Source organism: Anser brachyrhynchus (assembly GCF_964034855.1).
Source record: "Anser brachyrhynchus genome assembly, chromosome: 1".
Taxonomy (NCBI): Eukaryota; Metazoa; Chordata; class Aves; order Anseriformes; family Anatidae; genus Anser; species Anser brachyrhynchus.
The window spans coordinates 89016500-89042483 of NC_137694.1; the positions used below are offsets into that span (position 1 = coordinate 89016500).

The 25984-nt window shown below is 38.6% G+C and overlaps 1 protein-coding gene across 5 annotated transcripts in view; it reads right to left on the reverse strand.

Annotated features, from left to right (window-relative positions):
* CRYBG3 (crystallin beta-gamma domain containing 3) overlaps positions 1 to 25984 on the reverse strand; it is a 103530-nt gene that overhangs the window by 21858 nt on the left and 55688 nt on the right. For all 5 annotated transcript variants that reach the window (XM_080597173.1, XM_080597174.1, XM_080597177.1 and 2 more), the window contains 10 exons: positions 25682 to 25797; positions 24435 to 24582; positions 17676 to 17812; positions 16217 to 16331; positions 14997 to 15032; positions 13990 to 14123; positions 12072 to 12198; positions 7063 to 7205; positions 3548 to 3674; positions 2480 to 2512 (listed from right to left, as the gene is read on the reverse strand). In XM_080597173.1, the coding sequence (XP_080453299.1) occupies positions 2480 to 2512; positions 3548 to 3674; positions 7063 to 7205; positions 12072 to 12198; positions 13990 to 14123; positions 14997 to 15032; positions 16217 to 16331; positions 17676 to 17812; positions 24435 to 24582; positions 25682 to 25797 (1116 nt within the window). The remainder of the gene's footprint in view (positions 1 to 2479; positions 2513 to 3547; positions 3675 to 7062; positions 7206 to 12071; positions 12199 to 13989; positions 14124 to 14996; positions 15033 to 16216; positions 16332 to 17675; positions 17813 to 24434; positions 24583 to 25681; positions 25798 to 25984) is intronic.

A 25984-nucleotide genomic window follows, 5' to 3' on the forward strand; every position in this document is an offset into this window, starting at 1 on the left:
CCTCTGCTTCCTAAATTGTTGAAGTCAACTGTTAATGAAAGAGGCTTTGTTCTTGCTGGACGAAACAAAGTTTTCTTTTTAAAAAATAAAATGATTGGCTTTTTAGAATTGATGATTTCAGTCATTCTTGCATCATATGTACTTCGTTTATTACAGAGCCTGGCAGGAGTAAAAGGTCAGGGCAGTTACTGAAAGATTAAAGAAAATTTAGTTGTTTTTCCATTTCTGTATAACAACTAAAAACCAATGTGGAAAAAGACACTCTCTCTTAGACAGTGAACACAGTTCCCTTAACTCAGACATATGGTTATTAAAGGTGGGAGAATATATACAGAATCATTCAAAATAACTGGTGTATAGCTTATTCAAGGGTCAAATACTTAGGATGCTTAAGGATTTGCCAGCTCATACGCACCATGCTTTGAATTTCCAAACTAAGAGACTGTTGCATACATGGAAACATTTCATTAACTTTGAATAGGAAAATGCTTATATTTATTTGAAACACTGTCTATTACTTCTTCTTCTTATTGAGTTTACTTACTATTATTAAATGTTTCCTTATAAAAATTTATTCAAAATACTTCCCTTCCTAAAAGAAATGTAGCGATATGAATGACATTCTTCCTTCCCCAGTTTTAGGACAGAATCCTATGAAAATCAGGATTGTAATAAATCAGGATATCATCTTTTAAAAATGGGATTCAGAATGGTACTCGAGAACAGAACAGGCAAAGCATAATCTGGTACAGACCAGTATTTTTTGGTGATTGTGTATAAACACACACAGATGCAGATTTTTTGATACATCACTGGAAATCAGGAAGACAATAAATACAATTTACTGAGACTTCGAAGGTTTAAATTGATCTTAAAGGTCTGCAAAACTGCGTTAAAGCACTTGAATACTTTTTTTGGAAATGCTGAAAAAGTAGAAGAGTTGAAGACAGAGAGAAAATTATTTTCAACTGTTTGGATCCCACTGGTTTAATCTGAGTCTTACATTATCTTATTTTACCTAGTATCCTTTACCAAGGCCTTACTGTCAATGTACTTGCAAGTCTTTGAATTTGGCCGCAAACTGCCATATGAATAGGTCTGGCAGGAAACCAGTGTTCAAGACTAAAATAATACACCAATTATGTCTTCAGACAGGAAACATTTCCTGTAGTCCTAGGTTTATCATAAAACTGTAGAACTAAAGTACTTAGAGAAAAAGAAGGGTGTGGTCAACCTGCTAAGTAACACAATGCATGCACTTCCCACGTGTGTATGGCTATTATACTCATTGAAGGAAAACAAAATTATGTCCACGTGACAAAATACTTAAGTTTTCTAAAACTGTCATTGAGTTCTAGAGTCTCTTTCTTTTCAAAAATGTCATGTTTCCCAAAATAAAGTTTTCCAAACTTGCTTAATTAAAAGCATGTCATAAGGAGAGCAATATAACAACTTAGATAACCCATGCTAGCAACCCACTCCAGGACAGAAAAGAAGAAATCAAACGACAAATGCAGGAATGAAGGAGAGCCCTGTCAGGGAAGAACGTTGTGGGAGACACAGACCATCCTTAGTGATGAGCACAAACATTCAGAGCAGGTTTTAGACATAGAAAGATACCACAAAGGTATGTTAATGGAAAGATACCACCAAAGGTATGTTAATGGAACACAACCTTGTAAGATAAAGACCAGAAGTGCCAACCCCCAAACTAACTTGTCCTGAAAACAGAAGTGAATTATAGGGACTACTTTTTCTCTTTATAAATTGTCACTAAGGCAGATAAAACTTTCAGGGAAATTGTTAGAATGCATAATAGAAGAGAATGATCTCAATTTTGTTATAATCAAGATGTGCTCAGTGAAGGTCCTACGTTACTGGGAGGAAAAGGAAAGCATGGAGTATGTGGGGCCCACTCCTACAAGAGCAGCTATACAATGCTTGGAAGACCATGACAAGCAGAGTTACCAACACGTAAGACAAAAATCCCAACTTCCCCTGTTGATCGACCTGCTGGTTTAAAGAGTGCAATTCATTTTTTTGCAGTTTGTACTTTGCTATTCTTCACCTCATACATAAGGCAAGATAGTGACAAACCACATGCAATACAAAAGAATGGAAAGAATGTATGCCACAAAGAGAAGGATGAATGCATGTGATAGCAAGTTTCCAGAAACAGGAAGGAAAGAATAGGAAAATAGCTAGCTAGAAAGATCCAAAGTCACTCAAAACCTACTGAAATGCTTGCGTTTTTAAGGACAGAACACTAAAGGGGGTATGATCTGGAATAAAACCAAGAACAGAACATTGGCAAACAGCCTTTACACATTTACCAGCTTCCTCAAGCAATGCTGTACTGTATGGAGATTATAATACTGAGATATTCATCTGAAGTAATGAAGCAAGAAATTCAGCATTACCTGTGTTTAATTATTAAATGTGGTTTAGTACTAGAGACTGTTATATAATGTCAACATACCAAATGTGGAGGTTCATTCGTTCCAAGAGGTTCCTGCAATAATAAATATATACACATGCATATGAACAAATAAAATTAACTACAATTAGTTTCCTATAACACATGTCAAGTTCCTTAAATTGTAAGCTACAAATTCAAGAGCAGAGACACACACTTCCTATGCTCTTGGCACAATTCTCTTCCTCCATCCTCTGCCATCAGATGCCTAGAAGCTCATGACTAACTGCCTGGTTGTTCAGTCCTCTTCCACATAGAGAACTTGCATCATTATTTAGTTCATGTAACTAATTAATTAGTTCACATAACATGGATTAGAGTCCATGTAAATTTCTCTGTATTTATTTTAAATGTATTTCGTGAAAAAATACAAAATTCAAGATAACATTGGGACACCTCTTTCAACACATGCTCTTCAAAATAAGGTAAACTCTTTGTTCCTTTTCTGTTTTCAGTGCAGTACTATCATTTAGTATATACTCATTACTGAGGATTTTCTTTGTTTTGCATTAGGGCTTTGACAGTGCTGGCACTAATCCGTTTGGTCAAGTTGCCCTACCTTGGATTTAATAACGGATTACAAATTTTTCCTCCTTTTATTTGCTATATACCTTATAAATATTTCAGTGGAAAACAGAGGAAAAAAACACCACTACAGAGCTCTGTTACGCAATAATAATACAGGCCAGATAATGGATATAAAAATACTTGAGAATTTATCAGTTAGATATTATATTTTACTATGCTTTAAGGCAAATAAATATTTCCAGGTCAGGTTATTCTTTCCATGAATGCAGTCTGCCAAAGGGAGGTTCTTCTTATGAAGTTTCCCTGGCAATTTTCTCATTAACAGATAGAAAGGTCCACAATGTCCATTCCAGAAAAAGTAGGTCCAGTCTCCATCCTGAACAGATTCATTGTGTGTCATCCATAAGGGTCTTTAATTTATTTCCAAGTAAACAGATAAACTGATTAAACAGCACAACCCAAATGACAAAATTCTTGTATGCTCTGAACTCGACAGGTCTCCTTTCTTTTAAGTTTTCCCTTTAACAAGTTCTAGTAACTCACCAATTTAATAGGTCGAATTGACATAATGATTTTACTGGATCCTCCCCAGTCAAAGAAACACTTGTATTTTCCCTTTTCCAATACATATTGCTCTCCACAGAAATGTTTCTGCTGGTATGCAACCCACCTGGAAAATGGCACAAACAATAAACTGAAAACATCATATTTTCCTGTGTATTTGATGAAAATACTAGCAAGTTAAATTGAACATTTTTCCTTGGAATTTTTTTTGATAAGCTCACTTGACAGTGTAACATCAAATTCCATCTGAGGTGCTTAAGAGTCACACAGTTTATTTACTATTTTTACGTCGCAAATGTAAACAATTTGACAAAGATTCAACTTTGGGTCTCTGCTTTCTATCAAATTTATATTCAGAATAAGATCATGCCTTACTTAGAAGGCCAGAGGAAAGATACTTGATTGACAAGTTCTTCAATCTCTTTCAGCTCAATCTTTACTTGTTCCTCATCCTCCCCCAAGACACATCTTTCTTCCAACACTTCCAGTTGAATTTAAGAGAAATGGTGTAAGAAGAAAGAGAAATAAATGAGGAATTCTTGACAGGATGAGATGAAGCAAAAGCTTGCAATGGTTGCCTATTCAGACTACTTCCAGTCTGCTATCCACGTTGCAATTAAAGAAGAAAGGAACCCTGTGTGAGACCAGTGGCCCCATCTAGCCCTGCACATGTTCTTTAGTAGTTACATAAATAGGTGGAGGCGAGTTAGGGAGATGCCACTAAGCTGACCACTTTCCTTGGTCCGTTCCTCTCTTAGTCCCCCATAAACCGAGACTGTTATATTAGGGATATTAGAGGACACCACATTCCCTAGTCTATTGTAATTACAAGCATACAATTTAGCACCATGTAAGCATTTTTTAGATTACTCTTCCCTATTTTTATTAATATACATTTTTCTACATTCCACCTGCCACCTTTTTGCCTGCTCAATTTTATGAGGTCCATCTGGAGGTCCTCACCATTAACGTGGCCCTTAACTGCCCATAAAAACTTAGTCTGTCATCTGTAGACTTGAAGAGTTCACTGCTTGCTTCCTTTCCCAGCTTACCAGGTTTTCCTGAATAAATCCTTAAATATATGATTGAATAAAACCAGATTTATCACCAGTGCTTGAGAAACCAACAACTCTTCTCTATTTTTAAAAGTGCCCAATGAACCCTATACTTTGCTTCCTATACTATAGTCAGCTTTCAGTCTGTAACAGAACTTTTCTTCCAATTCCATACAACCTTATTTCTTTAACAAACTATACACCATTCTACCATTCTCTCAAAGGCCTTTTTTCTTTTTTCTTTTTTTCTCTCTAAGTACTGTGTCTACAGGACCATCTTTAATGTATGAGCATATCCATTTTCTCATAGAATACCAGAAGTTTAGTGAAGCAGGACTTCACTTTACAGAAGCCACATTAAGTCCTTCCCTACAGACTGTGATTAACCATGCATTCCATGATCTTACAGATTTTCCCATTTTACTATGGACTGAAGCCAGATTCATTAGTCTATAGGTCCCAGGGAGCCCCTCCTAAGCCATTTTTGGAGATGGAGTTAAGCTGGCAGTCTACCAGACCTGTAGAACAGTGGCTGTTTCCAACAACGAGGTATGCACACTGGCCAGCAGTTGGTAGCCTTGCAACGCTCCTCTGCTTATCCTTCATGTAAATCTCTGTGATGTCTGCTTGTAGTGGGTTTACGTGGCAAGGTTTTGGTAGCAGGGGGCCATAGGGGTGGCTTCTGTGAGAAGGATCTAGAAGCTGCCCCATGTTTGGTAAGGGCCCCACTGCTGACCAGAGCTGAGCCAATAAACGATGTTGTTTTGCGCCTCTGTGAGAGCGTATTTAAGACAGGGAAAGAAAAAAACGCTGCGCCACACAGCAGCTGGGAGAGTGAGAAGAGTGAGGAACAGCCTTGCAGGCGCCAAGGTCAGTGAAGAAGGAGGGGGAGAGGTGCTCCAGGTGCCGGAGCAGCAGTTCCCCTGCGGCCTGTGGTGAGGACCGTGGTGAAGCAGGCTGTCCCCCTGCAGCCCATGGAGTACCACGGTGGAGCAGGGCTCCACGCTGCAGCCCGTGGAGGAGACCACAGTGGACCTGCACCGAGGGAGGCTGCGGCCTGTGGAAGACCCCTGTGAGAGCAGATTCCAGGCCGGACCTGTAGCCCGTGGAGAGGAGACCAGGCAGGAGCAGGTGACCTGGCAGGAGCTGCTGCCCGTGGGGGATCCAGGTTGGAGCAGTTCACTCCTGAGGGATGGACCCCGTGGTACGGACCCATATCTGGAGCAGTTCTTGAAGAGCTGCTGCCTGTGGGCAGCCCACGCCGGATCAGTTCAGCAAGGACTGCATCCCATGGGAGGGACCCCACAGCACAGGGGACGAGAGTGACTGAGAAGGAGCGGCGGAGAAGAAGCGCTGACTGTGACTGACCATAACCCCCGTTCCCCTGTGCCGCTCGGGGGGAGGACGTGGAAGAGGGTGGATGGGGGGGAAGGTGCTTTTGGTTTCTTTCCTTTGTTTCTCACTTCTCTAGCTTGTTAGTAATAGGTAATAAATCTTACTATCTCCCTATGCTGAGTCTGTTTTGCCCGTCATGATAATTACTGTGCGATCTCCCTGTCCTTATCTCAACCTTTGAGCTCTTTTCATCATATTTTCTCCCCCTTTCCCTTTGAGGAGGGGGAGTGAGAGCAGCTGTGGTGGAGCTCGGCCGCCCACCTGAGTAAAACCACCACATCAGTATCAGAGCTGCCATTTGATGCAAGCAAGATTCCAGTTCCCCCCACAGTATTTTTTAGGCTTCTGGCACTGGGATAGAAGTACTTGTAAGCTTTGTCCTTGCTTCATCACTTAATACTTCATATACCTGTCAACAGACATTGCAGACGGTCTAATTTACCTTCCTTATTTATTGCAATTGTGCTGTTTACTTTCGTCCTAGACTTCACATAAGCACACTGAACATTAACGAAGTCCACCCTGTTGGTTTCATCAGCCTGAAACAGATACTCTTCAACCTGTTGGTTTAACTCCTAGCTTTTAATTTAAATAATTCTCTAAAAAGTATTTTAATTTTTAGTGCCCACAGCCTGACTTTATTATCATTAAGGCACAACACATCCTTTTTGTACAGACTCCACGTGTCCCATAAGGTATCCCAGTTCTTAACATACCTAAAATCCCTCTTCCATACCATAATGCTCTGTATTATTGCTGAAGTGCTTGTGTTACAAAACTACAGCATACATAGTTTCTGGAAGGTTGTCACAAGCTTTCTCTAGTAACTAGAGTGCCCAGATCCAAATCAAGGTGTCGGCAGGAGACTTAGAGAAAACATTAAGATATTTTCTTCATTTACCAAGGGAACAGAGGGAAATATTGTTCTCCCTCAACTGTTTACCACCTGTTCCATGTGAAATATATTCTGTCAAAATATGTACCCCAAAACAACTCTGCACAAAAATACTTAATACTTCCGTTCATAGATTTCAGTAGACTTACACTCCACTTCTCACAAGAATCGACCTTGTTTCTGGGCCAAATCCAGCCTGCTCCAAATCAGAAATTTCTTCATTGATAATGTCCAGTGTTTTCCCATCTTCATCCTCAGACTGAAAAAGTGCCACTGATGACTCTATGAAATCCTAAGAGGCAACACAGGAGTTAGAAGATAGGCTGCTACAACTCAGTGACACTTCACAACATAAAACATTTTGGAAAAGAGCTGTAGCCTGAAAGACAACATTTTATAAAACAATGAAGGGGTGTATGTCCCTTATATGAATCTTTAAGGAGGATTTTGGCATTGAAGAATGTAGCTGGGAGCCTGTCAATCTGGTTTGTCCTTCAGTGGTTTCCACTTTAGAGAGGAAGAACATGCTGCCCCTGACCACCACCCTTTTCTTAACAAGAATGACTGAGTGCAAAGATGCCTGCCTGGGCAAAAGAATGCTTGGGGACCAAGCATTCATCATCCAACAGCTTCACAAATGACAACTCGAATCATTACCATCACTACAGTCTTTTACTTCAAGTTCTCCTTCCCCATCTCTTCCCATGTTCAAGGCAATAATCACGGAGAGGACAAGACTGTGCAACATCTGGGAAGGTATAGATCACCTTTTCAGCACAAAGGGTTTATGGATTTTGGAGACATTCATTGCATGACTGATCTCTACAGCAATAAAATAAATACCATACTGAATTATCATATCCTGTCCCATATAGCTGTGTGACATTGCTTTATGATTTCAGCCAGCATAGTGTCTTAACCACTCAGCAGTTCTAAGCACACAGCTCAGTCACTGCTTGTGAACATGGAAAACAACAATCACAGAATGGCCTGGGTTGGAAGGGACCTCAAAGATCAGCTGCTTCCAACCCCCCCTGCCATGGGCAGGGACACCACCCACTAGATCAGGTTGCTCAGAGACTCATCTAACTTGGTCTTGAACACCTCCAGGGATGGGCATCCACAACCTCTCTGAGCAACCTGTTCCAGAGCCTTACCACCCTCTGAGTGAAGAATTTCCTCCTAACCTCTAATCTAAATCTCCCCTCTTTTCCATTCACTTACCTTAAAACTTAACAAGAACATGAACTCAATTCCATTTCAGTGTTTCTGAAACATTCTGCAATGTTGTAATAAGCTTCAAATAAGTAAGCTTTGCAAGTAAGTTTTGCAAACAGAAGAAAAGGCTGTCAAGCAAATACACTAGCCAACGCAGATTCACAAAACATATGAGGACACCCTCATAAGAATTATTAAATTAAATACTTGCTGATGTAGCACTTAAACTACCATGCAGAGAGCAGTATGCTGAAGGCTACACACTGACAAAACTAGACTTACAAGAATCAAAATAACACTTAGAAATTAAGGCCAGACCAAGCATGCAGCCAGATTCATTTGGTCAGGTAAACCTGACCAAACAGACTCTTTAAAGAAGATCATGCCTTTTTGCAGGATTCAATCATAATCCAAACCAATTTTAGAATGAACACTACTTAATGTGGCACTACCTCTTTGCGTTGTTTACAGTACACTAAAAAGTGACAGAGCAACTTGTGTAGTACAATTGGTTTTCCTATTATGTTGGCCACCTACTTCTTTCATTTATTTAAGAAGCTCCAAGTACTTCAGGTCTACACTAGAAATTAAAATACCATTTTTGGTAAAATCATCAACTGCAATTTCAGACTACTTTTTAGAAAAAAGAAAAATACTAGTGCAGTTTTAGTGACAACAGAAAATGGCTTACTTAACAGTCCTAAAGCAAGAATCTTCTATGAGTTCCTGAAAAGCCATTTAGATCAAACATGCGCATAATTTCTTTACATTTAAAATGCTGATAATATGTCCACAAGCCTAATAAAAAAAACGTTTCAAATACAGTCATCATTTTTTCCTCCCTAAGTTTTCACAGCAATTTCTCATGTAGTAAGCAATATGAGAATACTTTAAAATGAACTTCCAAGACAAGGCCAATCACTTTAGACCTGAAAACATCAGTGGGAAAGTTCTGAAGGCAACATACTCTGTTTTGCTAAAAGATTCAGAAATTGGTCTTTCCCTGATCATGACAAACACAGGCATACCCCAAATTCACAGATTCTCTCATTTGACCCTGGAAAAAACAGCAAATTCAAGTGGTCCCCCATATCAGCATGCAGTACAAACTGCTGCCCTCCCTCAGGAACATGCCCTGCATTTGACTCCAGTGTCCCAATGTAGCTGCTGATAACAGAGCTGGCAGCGTGCTGGAAAATACAACTCTACACAACCTTCCTATCTCTTCTTTCAAAACACTACCCAAATCCCTACATGACAGCTTGTGACAGGTTGAAACAAATGTTTGAGACAGACCCAAACTGAAATATCTTAGAGCATATCTATGTGCATGTGCATCTTTACCAGTGGGTGGGGAGGGGTGAAATCCACAATCCCTCTTTTGTGTGCGATGAAGAAACCTTTCTGATTAGTCAGGAGATTAAACTCACGTCTCAGCTCCGCTGCAGTAGCTGGTACGAGTGGAGGCTTGGATTAATACACAGAAATATGGCTTGGATATTCCTGGTGCTAATAAGCTCTCAGGGAACCTGTCATGCTGAGTGTCATGGCACAGAAACACCTGAAGAGCTTTGCATAGCCACATTTAACAGAGCCGGCACTGACACAGGCTAATGAGGCACGGCGTACCCAGCCTGGCTGTACACAGCCATTTACGTGCTCCTGCACCATGCTCCCTGCTCTGGGAGCATAGCACCGAGACGTGTGATCCGACTCTGCCTGGAGCTGACTCAGGTACACAGGGCTCATTAGCTGGGGCTCCAGGCTGTGTGAACTGGGCTAAATTGTTTTCAGGCCTGGGCTAGCCTTAAAGCCAACACAGTCCAGGTCATCTGGTGTGATGCCTGAGGGAAAATGTCTAGCTGGATGGGCTCCTGCATGAGATGACACCGGTGAGTACCTGTGAAAAGTACGGTCAGTCCCCAGCCCCGCTCCTTGTTGTAAGCTGACCATGAATAACGCAACACAGCTACATTTCACAAATTCCTTCATCTTCTGCAGAGATTCTTGAGTTCATCTGACTAAAACAGAATTTTCAGGAAAAAAGAATAAATATCTGGTATGTGGGAACAAGCCTGCTGAGTCTGAGACCACCGTAGGCTTCACTACACTCCTCTTCACAGCACTGCTGAAATATAGAGATGAACTTGCTCCTTGCGCAGCAAGGGGCCTGAGGCACAGACAGCTGTTTTTGCATTTTTGCCCAAGTCCCCTCTAAAAAAAGAGTTTGGTAGTAAAATGTATTTACAATCCTGACCTTAAATAGCATACACAAAGTCACAAAGGGAACATATGGCATGCCTGAACACTGACCTATGTATTGAAAGTGGAGGTCAATCTGTTGGTCAAGCAGAATAAAATGCCAATGCCATCAGTCATTTTTTTGATTCCAAATACAAACTGCCTTATTCTTTTTAAGTTATGCTACAATCTGAGGAAAAGCATTACTTATACACTGTCAATACTTACATATTGATATACATGTACATGTCTATTTGAATGATATATGTTGATACACGGATGTGATTGATACATGTTTTCAAAATGCTAGGGACTTCAGCAACCTGACTCTTTTAGGCTTGAGTCAAATTAAATCAAAGAATCACTGAATGTCCTGAGTTGGAAGGGACCCACAAGGATCATTGAGTCCAACTCCTGGCTCTGTACAGGACCACCTAAAAATCAAACGCTGTATCTGAGAGCATTGTCCAAATGCTTCTTGAACTCCGGCAGGCTCGTTGCTGTGACCACTGCCCTGGGGAACCTGTTCCAGTGCCCAACCACCCTTCTGTTGAAGAACCTTTTCCTAACACCCAGCCTGACCCCCCGACCCCCCCGCCCCCCTCACAGCTTCATGCCATTCCCTGTCGCTGTCCCCAGAGAGCAGAGCTCAGCACCTGCCCCTCCGCTCCCCTCATGAGGGAGCTGCAGGCCGCCATGAGGCCTCACCTCAGCCTGCTCTGCTCTAGGCCAAAAGATGAAGGAATTCCAAAATTCCTTTTTGGATTCCAAAATTCCAAAAATCCAAAGATGAAGGAAGTCCAAAATCCAAAGTGACTGTTGCATTAGTTTGCTCTAAATGCCTATCTTCAACTTTCACAAAACTCCTGGCTCAGGAATATCACATCATATCTGGAAGACTGGGTAACGTCAGAGTAAGCAATTTAATTCTCAAAAGGAGCCGCTCTTTGCAGCTGCATTTAAAGAGCAGGAACACTCACAAAGCTCCTTTTACTATCAAACAAACGACATACAAAAATCAATCAACAACCCAACAACAAAAAAAAAATGACAAAAGACGAAACCAACCAACCAACCAAATCAACCCCCAACTAAATGAAATAATAAGGAAGTTCTAATCCCATGTTTCTACATCACTGGAAAGTCTAACATTACTACCAGTGCTGGACTCTGATATAGTTTTTATTATTTCATTGCTGTCCCCACTAAACACATTTTAGTAGAATGGATTTTTTCCACTTGATTATTCTTGTTGCCAAAATTTTCTGGCACAAAAATCACAGAGACAGAGGGTAATGCTGTTTAAAGGCTCACAACAGCTGCTATGTTGAAAAACTATTTTATATTTTAATAAGAAACTACACTGTACATTTACCAATGTTAAACTTATTTTTTTAAGTCTATTCTAGAGATTTGAACAGCTTAAAGTGCAGAAGTGAGATACTTTGAAAATCTTGCAGGGGAACAAGGAATTCTGCATGATACATTATTTCATGAACTTTAGAAAAGCTACTCAAAACCTGCTTCTACTTTACAACATATACAGTCCAGTCTAAATTTCAGCAAGTAAGAAAATGAGAGTGAACTTGGACAAACGATGGAATGACCAAACACATGACAGCTGTATCGTAAAGGAAGAACAACCTTCTTTATGTATAGAGCTGTGCATAATTTGTATGAAATTCATAAAAGTACTTACAGCCTGAAGAAACCGGAAAGACAGGAGGACGCTGTCATTTCCCCCCCATGAGTGCCTGTCTTCATAATCTCCCTCCTCCAGCAAATACTGACGGCCTTTGTAGCGTTCCTTATCATAGGCAACCCATCTACAGTAACCACACAACAAAAGAAAGAGAAATAACTAAAAGGAAAACAACTCCACACATGATTTTTCGTAACAAATAGAAGGGGAAATGAACATCCTAAGAACACTAAGATGAGTATCACAGACTCCGCTAACAAACAAAGCAAGATTTGTTGGAAATCACAACATGCAACCAAGCGCTCTTTGTGGATCAAAATTCCGCCATGTGATTGTTTCTCCAACAACAGTTTGTGTAATGCTACTTGATGTATCTCTCCTCAGTCAGCCATATTCTTAATACCAATATTCAGTACTAAACAGAGGCTAACACATCTAGCAGCCAAAACACCATAAGGCACCAATTGCCAATGATAAAACCCAGCAGAAGATCTCTTCCATTGTCTTCATGAACAAGAAGATCCGACCCTTGCTGGAGTTTATGATAATATTCAGGAATTTCAGCAGAGGAAGCTTTCATCCACTTACACTGTTTCCTGCTGTAGTCTACGAATAGACAAGTGAATTGAATATATACAATATATCATATATGGAACATACTTAAATACTTAGTGAATAAAACTCTTAAAAGTATTTTGAACAAAACAGATAAATCAATTAAAATAAGGTGTTTCTATATCATTTTTGAAAGTGGAACTTAATTTGAAAAAGTGCCACCCCCCCCCCCTTATTTCTTTCTTGCAAGCATTTATTTCACTAGAACTCCCTTGCAAGTATTTAGAACTGCTGTACAAATTCTGTTGGCATTGAAATTTGGCAGGCAGTTATAGCTTTACTCTTAGTACCATTTGGTTTACATTAATTCATCTGTTTAAGTTACCACAGCATTAAAAATAAAAGACACCACAACAGACAGAAGGATGATTCTTAAGAATTTGAGGCTTCCCAGATAGCTAATATGTAGTGTATTTATTTGAATAGATTGTGTATTCACAATTAAGTTTATTTTTAATTTAGTGCTTGTAAATTCTGATGACAGCCTGTATATTAGTGAGTCTTTATACTGAAGTATTGAAAACCCCTATGAAAAAAAATAAAGCTTCTGAAAGCTATTCAATTGCTAAGCTCTTTGGCAGAAGCAACCATCCTGTATGCTTTCAAACCGTCTTAAATTTTTGGGTCGTGGGAGAGGTTGAAAGAACAATCTGTGGGTTAGTAGTTCTCTAGAACAGCTGACGCTGAGCCTACCTCTTGAGTCGTTCACCTAAGTGTCTGGTTCTGTGTTTCACAGCCCTTTTAGTGTGTGTGAGAGGGAGGGAAGGACAGGCAAGGCAACAGAGTCAATCCCAGGCCTCAAAGGAGAAAATAAGGGTGGATTCTTATTTTTAGATAACATGCAACAGGTGGCAAAGTAAAACCATTAAGACAGTAAGACAGTTTATAGATTTCAGAGGCATTAAAATGTCAAACTGAAGACTGTCCACACCTATTGAAGGTCATTTACGTAAATCAAATAGAGATTATCAGAAGCATAAATCAATCTAAATTACAGCTCTGTGTGAAAGCTGTCATTAAGGAACAAAGTGGCCCAGTTTACTGGCATCTAAATGGTCAACATTGACTTCACAACCCTCACACACTTAGTTTTACCTTCCAGTATTTCCTTAGATAGGTAAGCCACTCAGAGAGGTAGTTTTTTTTAAGGCTGATAACTGACAAGAGAAATGTATATTTCTTTCTTCTCAAAATATTTTACCGAGATAAATTTTAATCACGTCGTAGTTGGCACTTCCTAACATTTAGTTACAATTTTCTATTTTAAAGTACACGAATACAAAGTGTGAAATACACTTACACTCCACCGACGATGCGTATTGATCCAATTTCCTTAAAATCCTCTTTGCTACCAAACAGAGCCGGGACAGAAGTGATATTTTCTGAAAATTCTTTGGACCATCCTCCAAAGTGTGTTTTCTCATATATTATCATCTAGAAAACATGATTTCAAACAATGCCTTGAACATGTCCTGAATTGTAGTTTAAATGTAACTGCACTCTGCAGCTATATGACTGTGATTTATTCTGTAATATGGTGCCTAGGCAGCAGATAATAGCCTGCAGCGAATCCTATGTTTGTCACAGCTGGATGTGCTAAGCTAACCCTTACAACTAGTCAAGAGTTTGAGAGTCAACAACAGTCCACAGCTCTGCACTTTGCTGAAGTCATTTCAGTGACTGCAGATAACATACACACCCAGCTGGTTTCTTTATCTGCCACACCACACAATTCAGCTATCAACAGTATTAATATTTATTAACGCTATTTATTACAAACATTTCCAAGTGTTGCATGTATTTGTATAATTAAAAGTTACCTAAACCATTAGCATTTTTGTGGAGAACCAGAAAGAGGAGGAAAGAGGAACAATAATGCTAGATTAGCTTTCTGCTCCTCAACTCACAGAAGGTTTGTGGTTTTACTCATGACCTGTAGTACTGAGCTCAGGTATAGGAAGGAAGGGTTCTGATCTCCCCCATATTTTTTTTAAACATAGTACATTAAATGGGAAAATCTCTCCTGACCCACTTCCATTACAGTGATGTGTCAGTCAGAAAACCCCATTTTATGTTGCAAAAGCTTTACAATTTTTCTACAGCAAATTCGCATTCTCTTAATATGTAAAAACAAAACTACTACTACTTTCACATCTCAGGAAGCATTAGTAAGAAAGCAGACCTGACAGTATTAGCGAATTTTCCTTCAGCAGCAAATATCACACACCCAACAAAAAGAAAATAGCCTTGAAAAGGGTTTTGTATTTCCAGTGCTCCAGTTGTATTTTCAGCATCCTCAGTGCTTACCTTGACATTCATAGGCATTTGTACCTTTAATCCACCCTAAAAAAAGATGGAAAATAGTATTTATATAAAATTTGAAGTTACGGTTTGATATGTATTTCACATTACTATCAGATCATGAAATCTTTGTAATTATATTCACCATACTCAGTATTAGCCAAATCAAGCATTAGCTTAAATACTCTGATAATTCATGAAGGCCAGGGATGCTATCAACCTGATCTACAAACAAAATCAGTGCATTGACAACCCTACAGGGGTGCAAGCAATGTTAAAATATTCCTTTGTTGTCTATTAGCGCTCAAAAACAAATATTTACCATGTGTTTTTTTTTTTAACTAATTTGCATTGAACATTTTTTTAAAATTAACTTTTAAAGCTGTGTTGTATGTATTTCAAGTTACTTAAGCATCAGTGATGAAACACTAAGAAACTATAAACATGAGAAGACAAAAACTATAGGCTGAAATATTCATGTCTGTGGTTAAAGAGCAAATTCAACAAATGTACTTTCCCTGGAAATGTTAGTGAATGATGTTCTGTAAGAGAATAAGACACCTACCTCCCAAGCTGTTAGGTGGGAGCTCCCAAGCTGTTATATCTTATTGACTTGAGGCTTTTAAATTCTCCTTCTGTAGACTTGCTACGTATACAGTCAAATGATGTGTTATATCCTGCCACATCTTTTTCACAATTAAACCTATATGATGTCTATCAAAATCAAAATTAGCTGCCCCTCTCAAGATTTGTATGCAATGTGAGGTGACGGGAAGACTACTGGGTATTTTTAATAGTAAACTCCTCATCTGTCTTGCACCCCCAGCAGACTCTGTCTGCACTATTAAAAAAGAAAATGAACAACTTCTCAGGAGCTGTTTTAATTAATGAATTGGTGTTGGTTGCAATACAACTACAAATCTTTCAGTTCTATCTTGTTTGATCTCCACTCCACAGCAGCAGTTTCCCAGGAACATGTCTTACTGTTGCACTGGCTATGTGTTCTTATTGGAACAGATGCAGGAGCCCGGCAAGCCCTGGAACAAGTGACTACTGTGCCATTCCAACACTACCAACATACCATGGCATGAGAGGACTGTTACACACGTAAGGATTAAACCTGAAAGGATGTCAGAACCTAGGTCACATGTCGATCAAAACCACCAAGGGTTCACAACAACCAAAAGGCAAGCACATGACTTATTAGGGAGCTGTGAAGTCCTCACCATTTTTAAGGGACGCAGAGATTTCACATCTGCTGAAGGAATTTCAGATGGTTCATTGCATTCTTCCAAAATCTTCATCTCTCCTTTGTAATTAAAGTCTGAATAACCAAGCCATCTATAACAATCGGGATAAAGGATTTATTAGTCTAATTAGATACATTACAAATATACCGATCTTAATATTATTTTTCTTTTTCTGCTTATTAGCGGTAGACAATGTGTTTTAGATACTGTCAGCACATCAAAAACAAGCTATTTAAACACACCAGCACTATCAATGCTAAGAAGATCTCAGATACTTTTACTCAGTCCCAGGCAAACATAAATGAAAGAGCAGAAAGTTACCAACTTGTTTACTTGCTTTAAGAAGCCAGTTTGTTACACCGTGAGTATACTGAACCAATACTAAAGCATCAGTATTAAGGATGAGACACATGAAATTTTACCTAGGACTGCCACATTCGGAATCAAAAGGTTTCTAACATCAAATCCTACTTATTTATTTTCAGTGGAAGTTATTAAAGTATGATTGTTTATGACACTCCTTTGGAAAGCAAGATACTTTAATTTTAATGTGAAAATCAAAAATGTTGGCACTCCTTCAGACTGCCTTAAATAAAACAGAATACTGAACACAGAGGTTGGATGCAGGGTTAGTAAACAAAATAAGGAACGGAGGAAGAGCCATTGAGCTGTATGGACAATTACTTTCTTAAAACTACACACAGAGACTACAAGCAGTTAATAGTAAGTCAGAGTTCTGTCAAAACTATGACAAGATTCTGTTTTTAATTCCTTCATCACCTCAAGCTTCACAGACATATTGCAAGATCGTGGGAAGGAAAGCTTGGCTTGCGCAGAAAGGCAAACTCAGACTCTTGTAACAGAACAGCTAATGTCATTCTGCAAAGAAGAGGCACAGAATTTCCAAACTTCAGGAAATGTGTTGGACATTTACCCAAAAAATAAGACTATTCTGCTCAAAACAGGAAATGCTGTTTCTAAACTAAAGGGGCCTATATCATATTGCATCACCTCGCTGCAAAAAGTCAGAATATAGCCATAAATTGAAGAATGCTTGCATGACATAATATTCATCTTCTGGTATTCAGCCACAATGTTATAGTTATAACAGGGTGGGTGGCTAGGGAGACGGCATCTATTCTCCAGTGAACTTAAAGCTAATTATAGCTGAGCTGCTCTTTCTATTTATAAAGCTACTCAAAGATGGAATTAGAGAAGACCTCTGCCAGCAACTAGAAGAAAAAAATCCTTCAAAAATTTGCTTCCACTGCTAGAAGCTTGCATAGCACAATGCTGAAATGTAGAGCTATGAATATCTAGTGTATGTTAACTGATATATTGCAAAAACCTGGAATATCGTTCCTATCATTGACTTTCAGCCCATGATGCTTTTCTACCTGCTGGCAAACTGCTGTAAAACAGGTTCAGTACTCACACTCCTGATTTGACACTTATATATGGGTTTTTTTCAACATCCAGTTCTTCTAAATTGGCAACTGCGCTTTGTATGCAGATAGGAAGTCCCCCTGTGTCAGCTCCCAGGCAGAACTCGATCTCTGGAACGCTGCAGTCCTGCAGAAACAAACCAAACGCTAAGGATTATCGATGCTCAGAAAGTCTGCCCCACTGGAGGGATGGGGAAAAAGGACAAGTAATCTTTCGTTCTTTTTTCCCCGTTTTCTTACCCTTCCTTTATGTAAAGGAAGGTTTTTGTTTTTAAATGGAAATTGTGATTTTTATAAAAGGTAAGAGAAGTAAATTTCCATCTCCTAGTAACTTTCAAAAAAAAAAAAGTACATTTACGCCTAGGCTGCTTTCAAAAAGCTGTTTAAATACTATTCAGGTAAAGGTTCTGACAGCATTTACTGACAGACAAACCATGCATAATATACTGTAGATTATTTATTTATTTATTTTTAAGACGTTGCTTCCGTAAGACACATGTAGATAAATATTATGCATGTATTACTAAAATTTTCTGGAAATGTCTACTACTTCATTCCTCTTCTTCCCCTCCAGCCCCCCTGGTGATAATTAGGTTCTGTTATGCATCTGACTATGCTTTCAAGACATGTGAGTTGAATTTTCTGTCACATTAAATAATTTCACAGTGTCTTAGACAAAGAAAGAAAAAGAACAGTACTGGAAAGCATTTGTAAAGAAGACAGTTTAGCAATTTTTCTGTTACTACAAAGCAACAAACTCTGTTACAATCTTGAAGGTATACGTCTATGCCAGAGAACAACTTGCTGAACACATGACCTGCTCCAGAATTTGCAGACTTTTTAGTTGAACCACATTAATTTAATAACATTTAATTGTCAAAACCTTTTTTTTCTTTTTTTTTTTTTTCCCCAGCACTCAAACACATTATGAATCAATAAGGATCTCCTGTAAGATCCTGATTCAGCAGTGTATTACAGAATTGCCTTCCTGTTACAGTGAAAGGTGGCTCACACACTTATAGTTTGCTAAGCTATAGCTGAAAACCTTCAGTACTCAGTATTAACTTCATAGTACACTTTCCCTTTGGGCCCATGGGTCCTTTGCATTAGGCCAATGAACTTGAATAGCATAAAAAGACCCCAGAAGTCTTAAATGTAGCTGGATGAAGATGCCACTTAAATGTGCGCTGGAGAAGAAGGATGAGAAGCTGACCCCAAGGTTCCTTCAACAGAAGTATTGGGTTACTGGATTTGTTCCGGAACCAGACAGGGTCACAACAAAATCCCACACACCCTGTGGCTTCTCAGAAACCCAGAAGACAAAATACATATAGCTGGCAGAGAAACCCTGCCTGAGGGCACAAAATCTCTTAAAGTTTCAGCTCCTCATCTCGTGACAATGCCAACACACTCTCCCTTTACACCTGGTTTTGAGTAGAGCTTTCAAATGAAGAAGCATCACAAATAGAAAAACAGCTCTGCTTGGTCAAAGTTCTTTCAGGAGTTATTTAACTGTCAGCAATAATTGTGGCAATTCTAATAGGTGCACTTCCGTATATTACTTCACTTCCCTCATGAGACTTAAGTACCACAGTATTCTGTTTTGGCAACTCTTTCTCTTGCACAATCATGTTTCCTTCTTATTGTACCTTGCAAACAATGAATACTATTTGTTTTCAGGAAAACAAAAAACAAGAAAAGGGCCACCATCCTTTAATACCAGAATATTAATATTCAGATGAATAAAAGCTGAAAGACTAGGGATAAAAACCTTTCTAGTACAATGCTACCTTATAGCAAGGAACATTATTCCTCAAGTTCTAAAGGTATTGCAAAACAAGATTAAAAGAAGTTTTACTGTAGTTTTATAGTCTCCTATAATACCTGACATATATGTCTGAAATCTGTGAATCCAACAGTAAAATTTGATAAGCAAGATCAGAAGTTGCACCAATAAGAATTCCACAGGTAATGATGCTAGACTCTAATGGTTTCAGATAAATTCTGAAACAAAGTACCTACAAGACTAAACAAGCAGCGAAATAAAGTATCTTTGCCTGAGGGCTCAGACAGACTAGGAGCCAGTATGTTTGATTTTCATTTGGTAGGAGGTATTTTTTTTCCATTTGAAGTTTGGAAAGAACCAGTTTGTATTCTCTTTTCAAGTTTTGCTATCCTCATTGAAGCTCAAGGCAGGCTCCACCTCAACAGGTGAAGAATGTAGCAGTTCTCCAAAGCCTACGTGAATCACAAGCATCCAGAATAAAATCTCTCCCAGTTACCACCACCTCTCTTCTGCCAGATTTTGACAGCCATAAATAAACTCTACTCATTGCAATGGTATTTTTGTGTGTACTAGATTAAATCTACGAAGTCCTGTCGTAAAGTAATAAACTGAGGTCTTCATCAAAAGCAATACCTACTTTTAAAGTTAATAACATCTTCAAGCAAGAAGTACCTTATATTTTCTAAGCATATTAAAAAAAAAAAATCAAAAATACACGTTTTGACTTAAATAGCTCAAATTACGTACATTGACTACACATATTAATTCACAGATTGCAAAAAAAGGATAGAATTACCTTGCTGTATAAATGAACACTATGTATTTGCAGATGTACATTCAAGTAGAATAACATTGATTTCTATAGCTTAAGCATGTAAACTTCAGCTGAGTAAACATTTGCCCTAGCATGTTCAGATTTGCCTAAATGTATTTAATTGGCATCATTACTTTCAGAAGCTTTTTTAACTTTTCTAATGAAGCCACTATCTTTAAAAACAAAATGAAAACCACACAAATATGACAGCATTCAAGTCAAGAACCAGATCCTTCAGCCCCAAACCCTTTCATTTGTAAGGCGTCAAGATTTTAGAGTAAGATAGCCACATGCAAAACTATCACAGTGTTTCTGGACAGATCCCAAACTGGAAAGTTTCCTTCCTATTCCCCCTGCCCTGCCACCCACTTCACAAGCAGTCAAAACTCATGCCACATTCATTATGCTACTGACACATCAGGCGAAAACAAAAGAAAAAGCACTGCAAACAGATTAAGTCTCCTCTGGGTAGTTGTCTTCATTACCAATGATACTACACAACTAGGAAATGCTTAGGAAGGTCGCAGCCTATGGGCACTCAACTGTGGCACTCTACCCATACCTCCACCAAGTCATCCTGGAGCACCCGTGCTTCTCTCACGGTCTTCTAGGAGAAGAGATGAGGAAGCAGCAAAGACAATGCTGTCTTCTACAGTCTACAAAGTGCTTAGAAAGCATGGGGACTACTCAAGCCAGCTTGCTGAGAACAGACATTTCCAGAACTGTATCATGCCTCTTAGCAGAAAGGTTCAGGCTTCCTCTGAAGAAAGTTACAAAGCACCCTCAAGACCTTAGCATTAAATATTACTCTTGGTGGCGTCTTTGGCATTTTTCTAGTCTGTCCAAGAGCCCTATCATAAGCAAGAGACCCAGAGCCTTCAACCACCTCAAAGTGGTCTTGGCTATTTACCCTCCTTCTGGATCCAGGGTTACAGCACCAGCAGGGCTAAGCACTTTCAGTGCTGTTCTCATTGGAGCGGTAAACTTTGGTGACTGAAGTGATCAAAATAGCCTGTTTAAATGATGGTAGCCTTTTATATCAACAACAGGACAAAGCATGACTAAAGCCTGGCTTCTCAAGCAAAAAGTAAAGACGATGAGAGAAGAGTCTTATTGAAAACCAGGCCTAATTAGTTCTGGTGCTCACACAATTGCTTTTTAATTCAGTCTAGACACGCATCTTACTGTTGATACATAGTTTGTCCTTAGGACATGTCAGCTTCTGCAGCATTTTTAGAATTCTTATTCTGTCAGTACTACAGCCTTTTTTTATCCATTCAAAATCTTTTCTTCCAGTTCTGCCTTGCACCTCTCTTGCTATCACACATCATCACAAAACCAAACTACAAAACTTAACATGGCTGCAAGTAAAATAAAATATTAAAGAAATTAATGCCTATACCACCACCAACGCTTCAGGATACCTTGTGGCATTTGATTATGTAGTCACTGCTTGAATTAATATTTTCTTTTCATCCAGCAAACCACACAAACAGAACACAGCCTTCAAGTAATGTTGGGCATTGGGTGAGCATTCCCATTACAAAAAGTTTTGCTTAAGGAAACTGCACAAGGAATCCAGTTATTCCCTGCCTAAGCATCTTGCAGATAGAGATTACAAACTACTGTTTCAGACCTCTTTTCATCCTGTAAAACAGTGGTTTATAGGATTACTCCAGAATGGAAACATTGGTACCTCTTTTCAGCTCTTGTTTTTGGGAAAGCAACTGTTAGCAACCTCTTTGGGCCTCCAGAAACAACGAGAAAAAGCCCCTTGATTCCACAGGATTTACAGCAGACCATAGAACTAACTTGGCTAAGTTGATTGCAGGAGCCGCAACAAACCTGTGTTTGCAGGTAGATTTCACTATCTTAGGCCCATGTTTACTTGCCTTAGTGGAATTCAAACTTCTCATTATTTCAAATAGGTCTTCATTTCACTACTCCCATGTTCTGTTACTTTGGGATCTTCTCCTTCTCCCCTCCCCAGCCAAGTTGCTTCAATTAAACACACATGAATTCATCTAATCCATACCCACAGTGAGTAGAGCCACAAGCTAACCAGAAAGTTAACAGAATCTTTGTTTTCTTCTGGATGCTTGAAGCCAAATCAGAGCAAGAAGCTACTGTCAGATTGTTTCTGAGTACACTAACATCTGCTAGTAAAAAATAAAAACATTAAACATACCTCCTAGAGCTTCTTTAGTAAACATCTGTTTTTCTCGTTTGTAAGCCATTTTCTTTTCAAATACTTAGCCAATGTTCGTATCTGCTAACTCAAGGCATCTGAACAGCCCCTAGACAACCACCATGAAAAGCCACTAGAAGATTCAGTCAACAAGCGTGATAAACTGGACACAGAGCCAGTATGACCAAACTAGGCAGAAGACAAGCCACTGGGCTTCTCAGGCTATGAAGAAGAGAATGGCAGTAAAACATACTGCTCATCATACACACAAGCTGCCTGAAAGAGAAATAGCTATTTGTCAATACTAAAAAAGCCTATATTATCACAAAAAAGTAAATTAAAAAGATTGAACTTTGGTAAACAACCTTCTAAAAGTAGTTCCACAGCAACTGACATAAAACTTAAAAAAGGGGATTTCACAAATCAAGATTTAGAGGACAAAACCCTGCTTAGCAAGTTCTATACCCCCACCAGCTGCATACAACACTAGGGACTAATTGCAAAAGTCCACCCATATCTACTGGAGATTTAAGTTACATGAGAAATAGTGTTTATTATTAAAATAGGGTATTACTGTAAGGAAGGCTTTCCATCTGTGTTGCATACAAATGAACCACATATGGGAAGAACAATATTAAACTTAGGTCTATTACAAACATTTTTATCAATCATGATGGAACTAACAACAGTGTCTTTCCTGTCCAAGGGTTTTCTTAGATACCCACAATACACCGAGCTTCCCTGAGCTTCAGACCATAGTTCTACATGTTATTACTGGCTTTCTTTAATTATTTATCAGTTTTCCACATTATCAATCAATATTCATATCCCACATTGGTCAAATGTTTTTAGCATTTATTTGAGCTAAATAAATTAGCAGAACTGTTCATGTCCTCAACTAGCCTCTTCTGAATTTATTTATTTTCAAGTCTTTAAGAAAATGAAAAAGTATTTCTAATTGCTGTAATGACATTATGTCTCTGTAGTGATTACAAAAAGGTCATCAGTTTTAAAATGACTTGTATACCAGTAGAGTACAAAAACCCAGCACTTTCTCTGAAACACTTTCACATTGTGATACAAATGATAGTTCACTCACAATAAAGGGCCGTTGCACTGTGAATAAAGGGAATGTTATGCTAAACACAAAGAGCACTAATTCTTAAATCACAAGATCTGGTAAATATATTCCTCATTCACTAACCAATAATGGATGCATTATATTTAGTTTTAGGCATTTGATTCCTATCTTTTAAACAAAATGCCTTTTAAACTTCTGGCTGTATGCAGAGTCAGATGCTGTAGGTGTACCACTAGGCCACGTGGAACCCCAGGAGTCGACACAAAGCTGTGGAAGCAGCAACAGTAAATTTTGAAGGCTATGCTGTACAAATGGGATTGTTATGTGTGGGATTGTAATGTGATTATTTCCCGTCTAGACGCCTACCTGGGCATCCTGCTCTAGGGAACCTGCTTTGTCAGGGGGGTTGGACCTGATGGTCTCTTGAGATCCCTTCCAACCCCTACAATTCTGTGTGATTCTGTAATCCCAGCTACTAGCACCCAAAATAGAAACCACACTAACATAGTAGGTATTTTAAGATTAATATAAGCATTTCTTAAAAAAATATGAACTGATTCCATTTAATTTCAATTAACTGGACAGGTAAACACCTAACCATCACTGTATCAGATAAAGGTGGTGGCAAAGAAAGATAAGCCATGTTTGCTCATTATCTTTAAGAAGAAAAGGAAATTTAGCACAAAAACTAATAGCAAAGAGTAAACACTCAGTCACTAGAGCCCTATGATTTATCTTGAAGGTAAAAAATTTGATTCACAACAAATTTGAACAAAATCACTAAACACAGCATACACACATTGTTCATTGTTAGTGATACGCCACTGTTGCCAACAGAAATTTATCATTTATGCGATAATATCGTTAACAATATCTATACCTTTGTTACATGTTTGATTGAACCCACTGTGAGGTTTCTTCGACGGTGTTTCACACCTGGAAGATCCCAAAGGTGATCCAGTATAGTCTCTCCTTCTTCTAGTACATGTTTCCGACCCTGGAACTTCGGTTTCTCATAGAAAATCCAACTGTAATAACGAAATCATGGACTGAGTTGTTGCTATTATGTAAGACTATCCTTATACAGCACATTTGCTGAAAAGCTTAGCAACAAGCTCTTCCGATCATGCCAGTTATCACCCATTTCTTACACATTCTTTCATTATTCACATATGAATGCAATACCTTCAGATACGTATGTGACCTGTGCTTTAAAAATAAAGCATGCAGTTCTTTTCCTCCAGGAGGTAGACTAAGATAACTTAAAATATTAAATGTATAAAAACATACCTCAGTAACTATGCAAATAAAAAGCCTTATTTTACCAGAACAAACACACTAACTGACATATCAAAACATGCTCTGTTTAAATACATACTACGTAAGGCATAAAACATACACATACTAATGATGACATTCAATGTTTCCTTAGGATGTGAAAGAAATGCATATAAAAAAGAAAACGTGTGCCTCAAAACTGCCTAGGTGTTACATACATTGTTACTATGGACAAGAGTCAGAAACATACACTGTAAGCGCCACCAAGTAAATTCCAATGCAACAGCTGACGTGGTAACAGCCACAGGTTGCCAAGGCAAACCTATTACTTCATATTGAGCTATACCTTTACAAGTGGATTGAGAAACACTTAAAGGTACTTGTATATCCTCCTGCACACATAATCCTCTAAATACTACATTACAAACTGCAGTGGAGATTGCATGCTTTATGTTCTTTTTGCAGCACCTATTGTATAATAAAATTGAACCGGAAAAAAGCCAACAAAACAAACAAAATAAAAACATTTTCTATGGCACACACATACTTCTCATGATGATTATCACTCTACTGTCTCAGCACTTCAGGCAAGAAGTCTAAACTTACATGTTGTTCTATTAGGAACTTTCTGTTTGAAGCTAGTTCCCAAGAGAAACATTATTTTTGCACTGCAGCATTTGAAGCCTTTTTCTATGCTTTTTTCATTGGTGTCAGTCTAATTATAAAAGAAAGAAAAAGAGTCTTGCAGATCAGATATGTGTCATAAATTAAAGAAATGTAAACACAAGAAAAAAACACACATACAGTCTTTTGAAAAGATTCTGTTTAAATATGACCTGGATTTCTTACCATCCTCTAATTATCCTAAGTAACGCTCCAATGGGAAAGATCCAGGATGTGGTATCCAGCACATCAGAATGAACTTCTTGTTTACTTTTGTCACCATGAATGTCATAAATAATAATCTGAAACAAGACACAACACATATGAATGAAGGCCCATTTCAACATACAGTGCAGACAGTTAATTTTTGCTTGGAATAAAACCTACTTCATTTTGCGCCCACTAAACTGATATCCTATACATTTTCTTGTTATATGAAGCACTCTACGGAGGACAAGGAAATACAGTAAGATTACTAGTGACAGGATT